We start from the raw sequence: 16,130 nt of genomic DNA, 5'->3' as shown, positions 1-16,130 counted from the left end.
GAGCAGGACACTGAGACACAGGATACTGAGACAGGGTCTCATTTATTAAGGCACCATTTGATATATTTAATGCCAAATGAATGCAGATATGCTCAGAATATTTTAGTTGTTCATAGTTGATGTAAATGCTTTCATCTACTTAAAATCAAGCTGATTTCTGTCCTGTGGATCTGCTGCTGTGTCACTGTGTAGATATGGGTTGTAGTTTACATATTACTGTTTGTAAGAGAAGGAGCAGTAGTACCTTAACTCTTAAAATAGATATTCCAGAGGTTATATACAGTAACCTGTGTGATTATGACTGGGACAAAATAAGGACAACGTGTATTGATGTATACATTGAACGACTTATTGCATTGGTGGGATTGTACTGTTGATTCAAAAAAATGTGTGTGTGTTTTTATGTAATTGTGTATAGGCTTTTTTTTTTGGCTGTGTTACATACTGAGTTAATTTTGTTGTTTATTTCTAGGAAGTGGCTGTTTTTGTCTTTGATAAGAAACTAATAGACAAGTATCAAAAATTTGAAAAGGATCAGATAATAGATTCTTTAAAACGAGGTGTTCAACAGCTAACCAGGCTTCGACACCCTCGTCTACTTACTGTTCAACATCCATTGGAAGAATCCAGGTAAACTGTAGTAAAGTTGAGAACAGACTTTCTTAATCATTGTTTTGTTATTGGACCTAAAATATCTGGAACATTCAACACATACATCTGATGAGATGCAAGTTTACTGTATTTACTCATGTGAGAATGGTATTCATCAACTCTCAGACTTTTTTCCCCCCCAAGCCATAGGATGCATTTTTGGTGTGAATATAGTTGATCTAATTAATAATCTCTTGCACGATCTTAGTCCAGTTGTAACTATAAGGCTACACATGACCCTTACAACATGAAAATGTGGTATGGTTTTCTTCCAAAATTTTGTTTATACATTTATTCCATTTATGAGATCTATGTACTTAGTGCATGTGAGATTGGAGATTTTTGGTAAATTGTATGTGTTGTGGCCACATACGTGCTTAAAAGGTCCTCACATGCCAGTCAAAGGAGACAGAATGTGTGTTTTTGTAGTGCTTGTTTATGTAAAGTGGTCACTAGGCACAGTAATGGGTTAGTCTTAGAGATCCATTGTTCAACTGTAATGATAACAACACACTAAAATCTTACAAATAAAACGTTTTCATGTTACAATATAAAGCTGATACTGAGCCTGCTGAGGAAGATGATGACATTTCAAAAGTTTTTTTCCAAAGTAGTTTTTCTAAATGGTAGCCTAATAGCAATACACGTTATGTTTCTTTCCAAACTTCTACGTTTTTGATTGTGTCTGTTAACCTGCATTTTTTCGAATGTGCTGGCTTCTAGGAGCTGATTATACTATAGGAATGCTTCTTCATCTTTGTGATGCCTACCTTGGGGAAGATTTCTTGTCTATTCATAGATATCTTTCCTCCACTACTAAACACATTTCGCATTAGCAAGGGTTCAAAGCTGTCATGGCCGTATGGTTCAGTATGCCCCTTACAAAAGCCTAAGGAAGATTAATCAGGTAAATTAAAGACAGCTCTCAGTACTATACAACAGTAAATAAACTATTACGTGGTAAATGGCCTAGGGTCGTCTTGGTCATAGTGTATGCAAGTGAATCCCAAGAGTATTCTCCAGGCTTCTTCCAAAAATTGTCACACGATTTCGATTGACTCGGCAGCTGTATCTGTAATTATTTTTTCCCTGAACTCTGCACTTCAGAAGAAGAGGCTATGATTCATACCTGGAAGTGTTAAGAAAGCTTTAATGCTGTTCTTGTGAAGAATTTAAGCCTTTTGAGTAAAATTAACGGTGTAGTAGTACCCTATGCCTAGTAGAAACACCGGCAGCACAAAACCTGTCTAGTTGCTTGCTGTGCCAGAAACTGATGTAACAGTTTTTGGAGGGGGTTCATAAATGAAAAATTTGCTTAGAATATTTGTGTGTGTAACCTTGTGCAAGCATGCTGTAAGATTTCTTTAGAATTGCACATTTTTTTCAGAGTGCTTATTCTTGAAGAAATCTGTCATGTGTTCCTTCTGGCTAGACTGTACCTGGTCTTTTTTTGTGTCTCCAAAGTAACATACAGTTGTTTCGAACTGCTTAAGTTCACCCTTTATTCCTTTTTTGTGGGGCAAAGGGACACTTGGTGTACCTGCAGAGCTGAAGTAGATATAGAAAGAAAGGACATAACTTTCTGAAACTAGTGTGTAGCTTTTCCACTATTAGAATATTTCTACTCCAACTTATTGGTACTCACCATAATTTAGTGTAAATATATATACATTTTTACATGCATTTATATAATGAATAATTATTTATACAAAATATTTAATATAAATTTACTTATAACTGGTCTTGAATTCCAGTAACAGCACAGATGAGCTATATTATTCTATATTTAACTTGTTACTGGAGAAAAGGATAAAAAAGCCAAATTATAAGTTCACTCATGATGTCATTACTACCCATTAAAAACAGTAGTAGTGTGAAGAGTCTCAGATACTTAATTTGCCAGACATTCCATCTGTTGCTGTTTTTCCTGAAGCATATACATTTTTGGCCATCACTTTTATTTTTAACTTGTTTTCTTTTTATTATCTTACACTGCATTTCATTTTGATATTATTCAGGGAACTGTTAAAGAAGCAGCACTGTATGGCAGACATAAGCTTCTGCAGTATTCAGTTGCTTTAATTAGATTTGGCCCATCCTTCTGTTACTCTGGTTTGGGTCCTTTTGTTTAATTAGCTCCTAAAGTAAAAAATAAACAGCCATCTTTTTATTCCCTCAAAACAACAGCAATCAGAGTGTTTATGTTATGAAAATGACGGACTAACTGTTCCCTAGGTATTTTCTGTTATCTGTGCCTTAACCTTAACTAAATGTATAAGCTAAGGGCTTTGTCTTTCTGTGCTCTGATTCTTCCTTGTAATTACTACACAAACAAGTTTTATAGTCCTAGTTGTGTTAATAGAGACATGAAAGGGATGGTGTTAACAGAATGCTAGGGAGGAAACCAAGCAAAGAATTTCTGTCAGGTTGGCTGACACGATTCAATATATTTTAATTTTCAGTTGTTTTTCCTTCAGAAAGACCGTAGATGAAAATAAAATAAAATTAAAATCTGTATGAGTAATAAGAGGTTTTCATGTTTCATCAGCCTTACTTTACTTCAAAGAGCAAGCTTGTTAATTATTGAGATACATAATTACTGTGTGGTAGATTCATGCTGAGGGATCATGTCTTCTGTGATATTTTTGTGGAATGAACAAGAAGTTAGGCTTCTGTCGTCTTGCCTATAACTTTATATTCAAAAATATATCTTTATTACTGTTACTCAGTCTCACTTTTCTTTGTTCATACTGATGCAGTATTTAGTGTTCTCATGAATTACTCATCCTTAAACCAGGAGTGTATCCTACCATCCATATAATGCTTTCTTCAAGAAAACTTTAAAACAAGTAAGAAGTAAGGTGCAATGCCTGTTCAGAGCTTCCATCGCTGTGCAAACCAGTATGAAGAATGTGAAAAATGACAAATAAATAATGTGGATAATGTATAACAGTACATTGTTTTCAGGACTTTGAAATCGGAGATTGTAACACCGTGTTTCAAAATCAGTCCACTTTATGGGTGAAAGTTTGCTTCATCTGTGCTTTTCAATCACTGTTGACACAAAAATGCTTAAAAAAGACTTGTAGTTTTTCATGAAGATAAATAAATAATAGATAAAATAATGTAGAAAACAGTCACTTAGCATGCAAACTGCAGTTCATACAACTGTTTTTGTGTTTGCAGCTATTATTTTCTATTTATTTGCAAAGTAAAAGAATATTCAGGTGCTACCTTATGTTTTATTAATGTTGTATCAGATGGTTATCTGACCACATTAAGTATTGCTTCACTCAGGGACATGTCAGTTAGGCACAGCTAAAAGCCTGTTTTTACAAGTTTTGATAATAGTAAGAACTATTTCTTTGATATTCCTGGATCAGGGCAAGAAAAACATTGTTTTGTTAAAACTTTTTATGAAGCATTGTGTGCATCATTAGTGATGTATGTGAATGTTAGAAAATAAAATAACTTCTAATATTTTTTTGAGTACTTCAGATATTCATGTATTTCTCTTCAGTATAGTATTACTTTTAAGAATTCCAAACTTGAAATATAACATGGTTTTAGGTAGCTTGGTGCTCTGGTAATGTGTAATACTATGTTTGTGTAGTTCTTTATTTGCAGTCAAGAGTTTTATTACATTTATTTACAAGAAATGTTATTATGTATTTCCTGTACAGGGATTGCTTGGCATTTTGTACAGAACCAGTCTGTGCAAGTTTAGCTAATGTTCTTGGCAGCTGGGACAACCTACCTTCTCCTTTACCATCTGACATTAAAGAATACAAACTTTATGATGTGGAGACCAAATATGGTTTGCTTCAGGTATGACATAGGTTGTCCGTATAATTTTCTTGTGCTTTTAGTATTAATGATTGTTTTATAAAGTTTGTAAACTGCTAAAGTTTTGTCTGTGTATAGTAAATCAGATAATTGGAAGTGAGAGTTGATAGTGCCCTGATCACTGTATAAGAGAGGATGAACCCTGGAGGCTCTTTTTGCATATTCTGATGTGGATAAAATGAAATCAAATGAATTTTTATTTTCCATATAAATATCTATGCTACAGCTGTCTCTCCCATATGTGAATCTTTTTTTTATCTTCTGTGAAGGAGCAGTAGCTCCCAGGTTTTATTTGGTGAATACGTTGGTCAACTTTGAAAAGCGTTATTATTCTTATGCTGTGATAGTTAATTGACATTAGTAATCTCATCTGCTGATTACCCATCTGTGTTGAATTTAATTCATACATAATTTTTAAGACATAGCCTAAAATAGTGGTGAAGAATTATTTCTTAGTTAACTTACCAGTTTAACCATGATAACAAGAACAGAATTTTTGTAAATGTATTATAGGATACTTGGGGTAATATTTAACCTGAAATGATTTTTTTATTACCAGGTTTCTGAAGGCTTGTCATTTTTGCATAGCAGTGTGAAAATGGTCCATGGAAATATTACTCCTGAAAATATAATTCTGAATAAGAGTGGAGCTTGGAAAATTATGGGCTTTGATTTTTGTATCCAGTCAACAAATCCATCTGAACAGGAGGTAATAGATCTTCATAATCATTAAATTTCAAAATCAGATCTTTGTATGAAACCAGTTTCATGACCTTGCATTTCAGTACAGAATAATTTACTTAATATTCACCTCTATATTTTGTTGGCAGGAAGTCTGAACATTTTGGCACGTGTTAATAAATTGGCACAGGTCTGGATTGAAGTGCTGCCTTTGGTCATCACAGAAAAAAGGCGCCTGAGTTGGCTCAGTGGAGTCCAAATAGACTAATGATGGTTTCAGACAGAGTCTGAAGCCTGTGCCACTTCTGCTCACCTGCATGTGGGCTACCTAATTTAGTCTTTTGCATCCACTCAGTGCCTGGTTGCTGCCTCCTAAAATGAATTCCCATCAGAGCTCATGTTTGCTCTTAACAGTGTGCATTGATTTTACATTACACTTCCCAGCTCTAATATTCAGACTTAACTGCATCAGCTAATCGCTCTTAAGATATGGACACAGAATCTTAGCAGTTTTGTATTACTCCATTTCTGTTTCATTCAAAATGGATTTTGAGTGATTTATTATTTTTTGCGGCTTGAGTTTCTTTTTTAAAATGTTCTCTAAAAATCCCTAGTAAATGTACTTCCTTTTACTTCTCTTGTAGCCAAGGTTCCCTTGTAAGGAATGGGATCCAAACTTGCCATCCTTGTGTCTTCCAAATCCTGAATATCTGGCACCAGAATATATTCTCTCCGTGAGCTGTGAGACAGCCAGTGATATGTACTCTCTAGGAGCTGTTATGTATGCAGTGTTTAATAAAGGGAAACCAATTTTTGAGGTCAACAAGCAGGATATTTATAAAAGCTTTAGTAGACAGCTGGATCAGGTATTTATTCTATTTGTGGCTATTATTCATTGATTTTCATATTTGAAAAGTTAGTTTTAAAATAGGTTTAAATATTTAGAACACAATACCAGTGCTCCAACATAAACAATCTGATACCTTGCATGCTATCTTTATAAGAAAAAAGAATCTTAGCAAAATATGGAAAATAAAAATATGTGTAGAGAAGGTTACATGTGCTATCTTTATAAACTACAAATTTAATTTTTCGCTTGATTTCTCTGTAAACCTGTTGAATGCTGGTTTTGTGGAGTAAGTACTTTCTTTACCTGTTGGGTGAACAGCATTAAACGCAAGGCAGTGAGTGACCTATGATGCTGAAGGTGGCTGAGTTTAGAGTGATTTGATCATTTAACATTGCAATTGGTATCCACTTAACTATCAGCTATTTCACATTCTTTGTGGACTATGAATATTACCAGAACACAGTTACTTGGATCAGCTGCCATAAAGTATGTTCATATGCAAGTTTCCTTTCTCGTAACTTCTTTGGGTGCCCATTGCTTAACAGTGTGTACTGTGTTTTAATGTGTAGAGACAGTATCTCAGATGATAACATGTACCTGGCTTAAAATACTGGGGGTGTGTTCTCTGATAAACTGAACCCAACAAGAAGTTGGAAATAGGGGAGTGTGACCTGAAGTGGGTAGGCTGTTGGGAGACAGAAAGAAGATTATGAGGGTTCAGAAGCAATTGGGTTATGAAAGGGGAGAGGGGAGGGATATCAAAGGTGTGGGTAGAGAGACCATCAAGAGGACATAGTCCTGTTGTATATTGAAAATAGTTAAATGCAGGATTTTCTGACTTCATGGTGCGTGTGCTTAAATTACTTATGCAGCTGAGCCGTTTAAGCTCCAGTACTCTTCAGAATATACCAGAAGAGGTGCGTGAACATGTAAAGCTACTCCTAAATGTAGCTCCAGCAGTCAGACCAGACGCAGATCAAATGACTAAGGTCAGTTCATGGAAAATACAGCAGTCATAGGAAAGAGGGAAAATAGTGTTGGACTTGTAGAAATAGTAGAGCTATTTTAAAGTGTTTTCCTTTAGTTGAAATGTTAAATACTTTTTATCTGTTTTGGAAATAATGATGTTAGCTGATGCCAAAAGTTGTCCTTATGCTGACCTTTATTAATATGGAAGAAAAGGGTGCTGAGACAGAATTTAGAATGTTTCAATGCCACACTGTTTTGTTGCTTTCCAATACAGCTGGAAGTATTTTCTGTGCTATGTTTTTATACAATTCAGTCTTTAAAACTGTATTGGAAGGATTTTAAAGCCATAAAATTTTAAAGGGCAATAAGCGTAAGGATTAACTGTTGGCTTATGATTTTTGGTGTATTCTTAAATATGCAGAAGAATAGCTTAAAATATATTCAGAGCTTACTTGCCGTAGTAAAGCAAAAATTAATTGCAAGTAGGATAATTTAAGTTTTAATTCGACAGACTCTTCCTCAGCTTTCCTATCTGAAAGTAGAACTTAAAAACATGATTCTTCCTTTGTCTTATACCCTATTTTCTCATGTATGATAACCTTTCAGGTTCCTGCTTACAGATTTGCTTAGCTAAACAATTTTCTTCTTTTCCTGTCATATAAAAATGTTGTATGCAGAGAGAGAAATCTTAATAATCTTGACAGTTGGAGGAAAATAGCGAGTGAAGAAGGGAGGGGGAACAGGTGGTGGTTCTGCCAACATATATGCTGAAACATGGGAAGTGAGGAAATTGGCAAATACTACTTGGGTATCAACTCACTTGTCTGAAGGACCAACAAACACATCTGTAAATGGTTGTATTAAGCAGTATGGTTTTATAAAGATGTTAAGTCTTTTTTTACCACATCTGTACTGCAGACTGAATTGTAGGGCAGGAATATTAGAGCTTCAGTTCTAAAAGCAGTTATGGCCAGCATGATGTGAGCTAAAATTGAGCTTGTCATGGGCAAGTTTACTTTGCTAGCTTTAACTAGTTTTTGTTAACCTGTGTAGGATTCCATGATCACATACATTTTGGTGTATGATCTAGAAGACAGGATTTAAGTCTGCAGTGCAATCTAGCTTGAATTCTTTGCTGATAGATTATTCTCTTCTATCTTGCCCTGCTCCAGTCTTTTCTGATTCTTTTTTTATTTATTGCCGTACTCTTACTGGCTTCTTTTTCTGCCTTACAGCAGAGCTTCTTTAAAGGTTGTTATATTTTTCTTTTATTTTTTTTTTATTCTTTTATATATTTTCTTTTGCACAAATTTTTCAACCAAAACCTAGTGTCTAAATAGTCTTGAGAGACCATGCTTGGTCTTTTAACTGTTGCAAGCCCATGAGGTATAATATATCCCTCCCTAGCAGGAAGGAGGAATCTTACCCAGGCAAGTTTTTGAATGCAGAACTTTTCTTTCCAGTCTGTGTAGGTCTGGGATAGACACTCTTCTGTCTTTTTTGTTCATCTGCTAACTGAAAGCAGAATATATGGCGATGGATTTTTATATAAACACTCTTGTTATCATCACGCATTTTTATCTTTCATTAATGATGAAGCAGTTCAATCAGTATTAGTTTGATATACCATGGCTATAGATGAAACCCCCTGGTATTTTGTTGGTGCCATTTTTATAAGCCTGGTCTCTATATATATACATTGTTATAAAATTCTTAAGAAGGCCTATGCCCTCTTTGCTGAAGTAATATAAACATGGGAGAAACTATAGTGGACAGGATGTCTGAACATTGGAGGGAAATGTATGTAATTACACATTTATTGCTTATAAATGCTTGTTGATACATTATAAGTTTCCAGAGGGGGGTAGCTAGGTCTGGATGGCCTAATAGGTAATGCTTTGTTGTAATATTAAATAGCATAATTATTCATAGGAGAAGTTTTAATCAAGGTTTTTACTTTTAATTCCTTTTTTGGTAAACAAAAAGTTAACTTAGATGCACATAACATGCATGATTTTCTTCAAAATGCTAGGAAAATTACATCTTAATAATCAACCTTTATTTGAGAATATTATACTACTTAGTATGTAAAAATGTACTTTTCTAATTGTTAGTTGCAGGCAAGTTATTGTAAAGGTTTACTGTAGTACACTGAAAAGGTAAATAGATGATTATATCTTGGAGTCTTTGTAACAGTTTCAATGTTGTCTCCCTCCAGATCACAAGCTTTTGATCTTATTTTTAGATACCATTCTTCGATGATGTAGGAGCAATGACACTTCAGTATTTTGATTCATTATTTCAAAGGGATAACCTTCAGAAATCACAGTTTTTTAAAGGGCTACCAAAGGTTCTGCCAAAGCTACCTAAGGTATGTCTGTATGATGTCTTGAAATAGTGAGTTAAAAAATATGTGAATATCTATTAACAGTGTGAATCCTGGAATGCTGGACTTTATGTGGCATTGTACCATAACAGACTGCCATGAGACTGTTAGAACATAGTAGAAGAGAAGGGGAGATTAGAAAATAGTTGGTGTGGAAATACTCCTCAGCTATCAATAATTCTTTAAATAGAAAATGCCAAATTGTGCTATCAGTACATGTAAGGAACCATCTTTGCATGTCCTCTTGTAGTTCATCCCACTTTGAAAGGGAGTTGTCTTCTCTCCACTTGAAAAAGCTTTCCCTTTGTTTCCAGGTGCTATCATAGCTCTTTGAAGTCATCTTGCCACCTTTTCTCCCAATAAGATTGCTTCAAGTTTTTTTATAGCAAGGCAGTACCTTAACATTGGATGACGCAAAGCTGCCTTCCCTCAATAGACTAAGTGCTTTCTTGTGCTAGCAGTGCTCAGAAACCTGAGCAGCAAATGTCTGTCAATACAGATTTTTTGTGTGTAGCGTTAGGCACTACATCTAGACTGACTCCTTTTCCTTTTGTGGTATTCTTTAATGTATGTAAAGCATAAAGCATATGTAATAGAAAAAAAGGGTTAGTTTAATGCATAATAGAATAGCTGAGCTTCTCAACCATTGCATTAAATTTATTTTTAATCCTTTTTTTAATTACACAGTGCAAAATTCAGGCTTCATGTTTAATAGTGTCTTCTTTTTAATTTAGTAATTTTTTCCTTTGATCAGAAATCATCGATGCTTTGAATTTGGAAATAGATGGGATGTGTTTCACCTAACTTTAGACAGCCACTGATTGACCTAATCATCTTTAAGGCATTAATTTTTTTTTCTATCATGAAAGTATATTTTATGAGGGAAGGGAGTGTACCCTTGAACTGTGTATTTCTCTTTATTGAATTTAAAAGCACTTAAGGATGTCTGACTCTACAGTTAGACAATCACTGCATACTTATTTTGTCAGCAAAATCCAGTTTAGGAAATGTACCTGGAGTTTTATGGGATTATGTGTTTGGTTAGTGAGTAATGGGGTACTGAAAAAATGATTAATTTTTTGGGGTGCTAGGGTCTTTTTTTAAGAAAGCATATAGAATGACGTATTCATAATTCATCTATGTGGCTGAAGCTTGTATTTTCTGTACAGCTAATTGGGTTTTGTTCACCTTCATAGTTGTTATAGTCTCCAGTTATGTTTCGAGTGCAAGAAAAGTAAGCAAAGTAGCACAGTGTGAATTAGCTAAAGTATACGGTGAAAATGAGAGTTCAAAACTGAAAGTTATCTGCCTGCTTTTTTGCAAGTATCAGGTTAGTACGAAAGCTGTTGAGCTGTCACAATGGTAACTTACTGCAATGCAGTACAATGTGATGCATGCTTGGTTTTGTTTTTCTTTTAGCGTGTTATAATTCAGCGAATTTTGCCTTGCTTGACTTCTGAATTTGTGAATCCTGATATGGTACCCTTTGTATTGCCTAACGTTCTCCTAATTGCTGAAGAATGCACCAAAGAAGAATATATCAGGCTCATTCTGCCTGATCTTGGTCCTGTTTTTAAGCAGCAAGAACCAATCCAGGTATGTTAATATTCAGATTACAGTTTTTCTCTTTGGTGTGGTTGGTTTTTTTTTTTTCCCCTGAAAAATTACTATTTGTTCTATTTCCCTTTTCCAGCTCACACAGATTGCCCAGCCTGTCATGTAGTTGTCCAGGCAGTCAGTCTTGATTCATATGAAATAGATTTTTTCCAGGAAATTCACAAAGCCTCTACCCCTGCTTCTTTAGATGGGTTTTCTGAGGGAATATTTGCATTTATAGATGAGTTTAGATTAGCAAAAAAGAAAACACTTAATTTATCACTCAATTCTTATTTTTGGTTGGTTGTAGAAGATAAATTTATAACTATTTGATCACTCATGTAGGCAATCTGAGAAGGGTGGTACAGTAAAATATTTACATATGTTCTACCAGTAGCTGAACCTATGATTTTTTTTTTCTTGTATCCAGATTGCTGACACTGGGATCACAAGGTGGAAAAGTTATAATTTTGACACTCTGAAGTGCTTCTCATTGCTGATAATAAAATAGTGTTTATTTGAGGGCTGTGCATGAATTTGTGAAATTTTTATCATTTTATTTGACAAACATATTGTCTAAATAAAATAGACCTTTTCTGTTTTTTACATGTGTAAAAGTAGTAAGACATTATCATTACTGCAAAGGAAAAAACACATCCTTTTGTCAACGCCACGTGCATGATGATCCCTGAGAATTCTGTGACAAAGTTAGGCATTGTGCCTCCACAGATAAGACAGCTACGCATTTGTTCTAGTTCAACTTATTTTATTGCTGGATGCTGTTACTTCTCTGCAGAGCACTTAAGGGGCAAGATAAACGTAGGAGTGCGAAAGTAGACCTTCTGAGTTTCAGAAAACAAGATCAGAGAACTTGCATACTGGGGAAGGGGGAAAGGGGACAAATATTTAACTGAGAGTACCTCAGAAAATTAGAACTACTTAATGCCATTTACCTTTGGTATACTGAGGCTTTATGTTAGCTTTGTTGTTGTCTTGAAAAAATTAAACATCTAACCAACTGAAAGCCAGTGAATACCTTATTTGTGCTGTTTCATCATAAAAGGTAACATTGTGTTTTTCTAACTTTAATACCAGACTTGTGAGATAGTCCTCACTGCAAAAGGTTTGTCTCAAAGTTGCATCTGGAGCATAATGTGCACAAAAGCTGGTTTATTTCTTGAGAAATTAGAGGAGCAAAATACAGACTTGGGGTCATAAAGAGTGAGCTTTGCCAAGCTTTTCTGTAGCTTTCTAGATACTATGTATTACATTCTTATGTTGACATTTTTAATGCACACTAAGTATACTAGATAGCTCATTCCACTATTACTTCTAGGGTCTTACTAGTATAGCAAAGTTTAAGTAATCTAGGACAGGTTTTCGAAGTTAATATACCAGGAATTGCGGAAAAAAATGCAAAGGTTCAAAATGCCAGAGGACAGAATTCCAGATCTGACCCTCCTTGCGCTAGGCAACAATGTGTATTTGTATCACACAGAGAGGGGTGGACAGGGAAGGTGCTAGTGTTTCTTCCAAATGCTCTCTCAAGATGTTTTAGATTTATATGAGGGGCCTGTTCCTTAGCTTTCATAGGATACTCGACTTGGGAAGCTGCTGTAATTCAGTATGAAGAAATTGTTATCCAGTGTTCACAACGTCTTTGTGTGAGGGGATTTATAGTATGAGAATGGAATATTTAGTTAAACTACTCATTCATATCATCCTATTGGAGTTAGCATGGAGTAGCAGGTGTGCTGTTGTCATGGTTCACCCCAGGCAGCTGGGTACCACGCAGCCGCTTGCGCACTTCCCTCGACCCCCACACCCCTGACCCCTTGCCAGCGGGATGGGGAGGAGAATCAGGGAAAAAAGTAAAACTTGTGGGCTAAGACCAATTTATGAATTGAAATAAAATATAGTAATAGTAACAGTAACAATAGTAATAGTAATGAAACGGAGAGAGGAGAGAGTAATAAAACTCAAAGGGGAAAAAAACCCCAAATGCACAATGCAATTGCTTAGCATCTGCTGACCACTGCCCAGCCAGTCCCCATGTAGCGATTAGCCAGCCCCAGCCAACTCCCCCCCAGTTTATATGCTGGGCATGATGTTCTATGGTATGGACTAGCCCTTTGGCTAGTTCCCATCAGTTGTCCTGGCTGTGCTCCCTCCCAGCTTCCTGTGCACCTGGTCACTGGCAGAGTGTGGGAAACTGGGAAAGTCCTTTATTTAGAGTAAGCACTACTTAGCAACAACTAAACATCCATGTGTTATCAGCATTATTCTTATACTCTATCCAAAACACAGTGCTGTACCAGCTACTATGAAGAAAATTAATGCTATCCCAGCTGAAACCAGGGCAGCTGTAAATTAACATCCTGGCTTAGTCTGATATAACTTCCCAGTGTAGACAAATCCTTAATTTATATCTAGGGGAATCCATAGAGAGTTAGCATATGATGTGCTGTAAATTAATTTTCTAATTCAGTACGCCAAAGTGTACCCTGAAAAGTACTGGGCTCTGTGTTAATGAATGAAACACTTTAGCATTATCGTTTAGAGTGCCGTCGCTGCTGCTTATTAGATGATATGTGTGAATCTGTGACTGTAACATCTTAGTTTCTATTTAAATAGATTTAAAGTATCAAATATGACCCTAAAAAGCCAAAACTAAAAAGGGTTCATTGGAACAGTGTGAACTACATTCTAGTTAGACAGGTAGATACCAAAACCAATTCAGCTTTGTGTTACCTTAATTGAAAAGCATTGACAGCCAGTGGAAAACAGTAGAAATACTTCTGTGGAATCTAAATGACTGTGTAGTACAATGTTTAACTTAAAAGCAGTCTGTTGTATGTTCAAACATCTGGTTCTTATTTTAAAGGAGCTTTACTAGTTGTTAAGTCAGGTTTCATTCATGCCCTTTTCAAATTTGCAAAACAAATCTAATGATCCTTCTCCAAAACTGTTATGTTTAACTAACATAGAAACTGTCATGCCACAGTATTACATGGTTGCTAGACAAGAGAACAGTGTTATGAGCGGGTGTAGGTTTCAAAAATCCAAGTTTAGGACAAATAAAATTCTTTATTGAAGAATAATTATAAAATCTAACTTTAAAACTGATTTGGTCAATCTCACCCTAATCTTCCCAAATTTGGGGATATTGCATCAGAATCAAGGTTCACAGAATGAATGAATCTGTGTGTGTATGTGTACAGTTTAGGTACTTGTAAATATGCTATAAGAAAACACATTAACTACGGTTTAAAATATTTTATTTTTCTTCCCTGTAAAGGAAAGCAAATGAAAGGGGGAGACTTGTAATGTGGTCTTGGTACACTTGTATTTCTACACTTTGATGCTGCTGTTTATTTGGCATACAAGCACTGATTGCTATGTATTTTTAGGCTTAAAAATTGAAATCTTTCCCTCCTATGAAATATTTGGCCCTTTATTATTATTGCGATAGCATTCACCACGATTTATCAATCTAGCCTAACCTGTTCTTGAGAAGGAGTCTAGATATCAATGGATAGTCAGTGTCACCTGTAGGAAGTTGTCTGACCTATCAAGACAGTGTCATGAGTTGTTACATAGCTCGCTCTGTTGGAGACTGAGCCTGCATGAGTAATTTGGAATAGCAGCTAACTTTTAGATGGCTAAGCCTGAGCAAGGTGAATCCCACTGTGTAAATATGTTATTCTAGTGTTGCTTTTTAGGTTAACATGATATGATTTTTTTTTTGTTTGGGATTTTTCATTTTATGATACACAATTCCCATGTGAAATAGAATAAAATTATTTTGTGTGCATATAGTAGCTATAATATTCTTTTCATTGTATCCCTGTTTTGATTCTAGATACAGAGGGATTACAGCTTTTATCTGTGGAGGTATGGTCAAATGCTCTGAGGACAGCATTTGAGCCATAGGTTTTTGAAAGTTTAGATTTTTCAATAGTGATGCATGTATAAAGATTTTCTGTGGGTGAATTTTAAAAAAAGACCATGTTGTAAATAGAAACAGGAATTCCTTATCCATTATGATTTCTTATTTCAGAAGGATTAGTCTAGAACATGCATATTTTGTTTGATTTGTATTTGCTGTTTTTAAAATTCAATAATATGTCAGTGTTTTTTGTCTTCCATGCCTTCAGGCAAGCAACATGGTAAGTGATCACATTTAATGAGTTATAAGAAAACTTCTGAAGTTCTTATGATATGATACAACACACTTTAACTTATAATTAATGTTTCTGGAGGTAAAACTTCTGACTGTTGAATTGTACTTCTAATAGATCTTGTTGATCTTCCTGCAAAAAATGGACTTGCTTCTAACCAAAACTCCACCAGATGAAATAAAGAACAGTGTTTTACCAATGGTTTATAGAGCCTTGGAAGCACCTTCAATTCAGATCCAGGTATAGTAATTGCAGCCTTTACTTAAAACTTTTTTTCCCTTTTCTTTAAGGTGCTATGCCAACTTTTTCTATACTCATATGTTTGTTTACTTGAAAAAAATTATAAAGCTGTGTAATGTTCCTGAGTGTTGAAACAGATGAATGTTTTAACAAAGAAAATTTGTTTTAGTAAAATAAAATTTGGTTCCCTTATTTTCCAGAGACTAACTGTTTGGCTGTTGTTCTCATGCTTTTATCCCAAATTCTTACTAGCCACCATAGAAAAGTAGAATGTGCATTTATACTACATTGCCTGTGCAGCAGAAACTATGAAACTATGTGGGCATGCATGCCTTACCAATCACTGAGGGGTAGCTTACTCTGAGGTTCTGCTGGTAAGAATATGTGCTGACAGTTACCTTGGAAGGCCTAATTTGCTGTAAAATCATATTAATATACCTTCTGGTGACATTTTTATGGATCTATATTTTAATTTTTCTCTTTGTGCTTTCTCTACCTTTCTAAGGTTTGGGTGTTTTTTTTCTTTAAATCATTCTTCTATGGGAATTAACTTCCAGTTACCCAAAGGCAGTCAGGAATGGGAGGGGGAGATAAATTATTAAGGATTTGGATAATCCAGTGTGACTTTTACCTTTGCAAAACCTTTGCAATATTATGGAGAAAGGTTTTGGTTTCTAATTATCTGGTGTGAGGTTTTTTCCTGCATCATTAATTTGGTTTTCAGGTATTT

General features: G+C 35.1%; 1 protein-coding gene across 2 annotated transcripts in view; it reads left to right on the top strand.

Moving 5' to 3' along the window:
* SCYL2 (SCY1 like pseudokinase 2) overlaps positions 1 to 16,130 on the top strand; it is a 41,258-nt gene that overhangs the window by 12,638 nt on the left and 12,490 nt on the right. Inside the window, exons 3-10 of one of the 2 annotated variants that reach the window (XM_055808770.1) lie at positions 473 to 630; positions 4,335 to 4,479; positions 5,057 to 5,206; positions 5,823 to 6,044; positions 6,901 to 7,017; positions 9,243 to 9,368; positions 10,803 to 10,979; positions 15,278 to 15,400. In XM_055808770.1, the coding sequence (XP_055664745.1) occupies positions 473 to 630; positions 4,335 to 4,479; positions 5,057 to 5,206; positions 5,823 to 6,044; positions 6,901 to 7,017; positions 9,243 to 9,368; positions 10,803 to 10,979; positions 15,278 to 15,400 (1,218 nt within the window). The remainder of the gene's footprint in view (positions 1 to 472; positions 631 to 4,334; positions 4,480 to 5,056; positions 5,207 to 5,822; positions 6,045 to 6,900; positions 7,018 to 9,242; positions 9,369 to 10,802; positions 10,980 to 15,277; positions 15,401 to 16,130) is intronic. The other variant, XM_055808771.1, reaches the window with a different exon arrangement.

Source organism: Falco peregrinus, chromosome 6, assembly GCF_023634155.1.
Source record: "Falco peregrinus isolate bFalPer1 chromosome 6, bFalPer1.pri, whole genome shotgun sequence".
NCBI lineage: Eukaryota > Metazoa > Chordata > Aves > Falconiformes > Falconidae > Falco > Falco peregrinus.
Note: the sequence above shows the minus strand (reverse complement) of the source record. Positions and strands in the feature narration are given on the sequence as shown.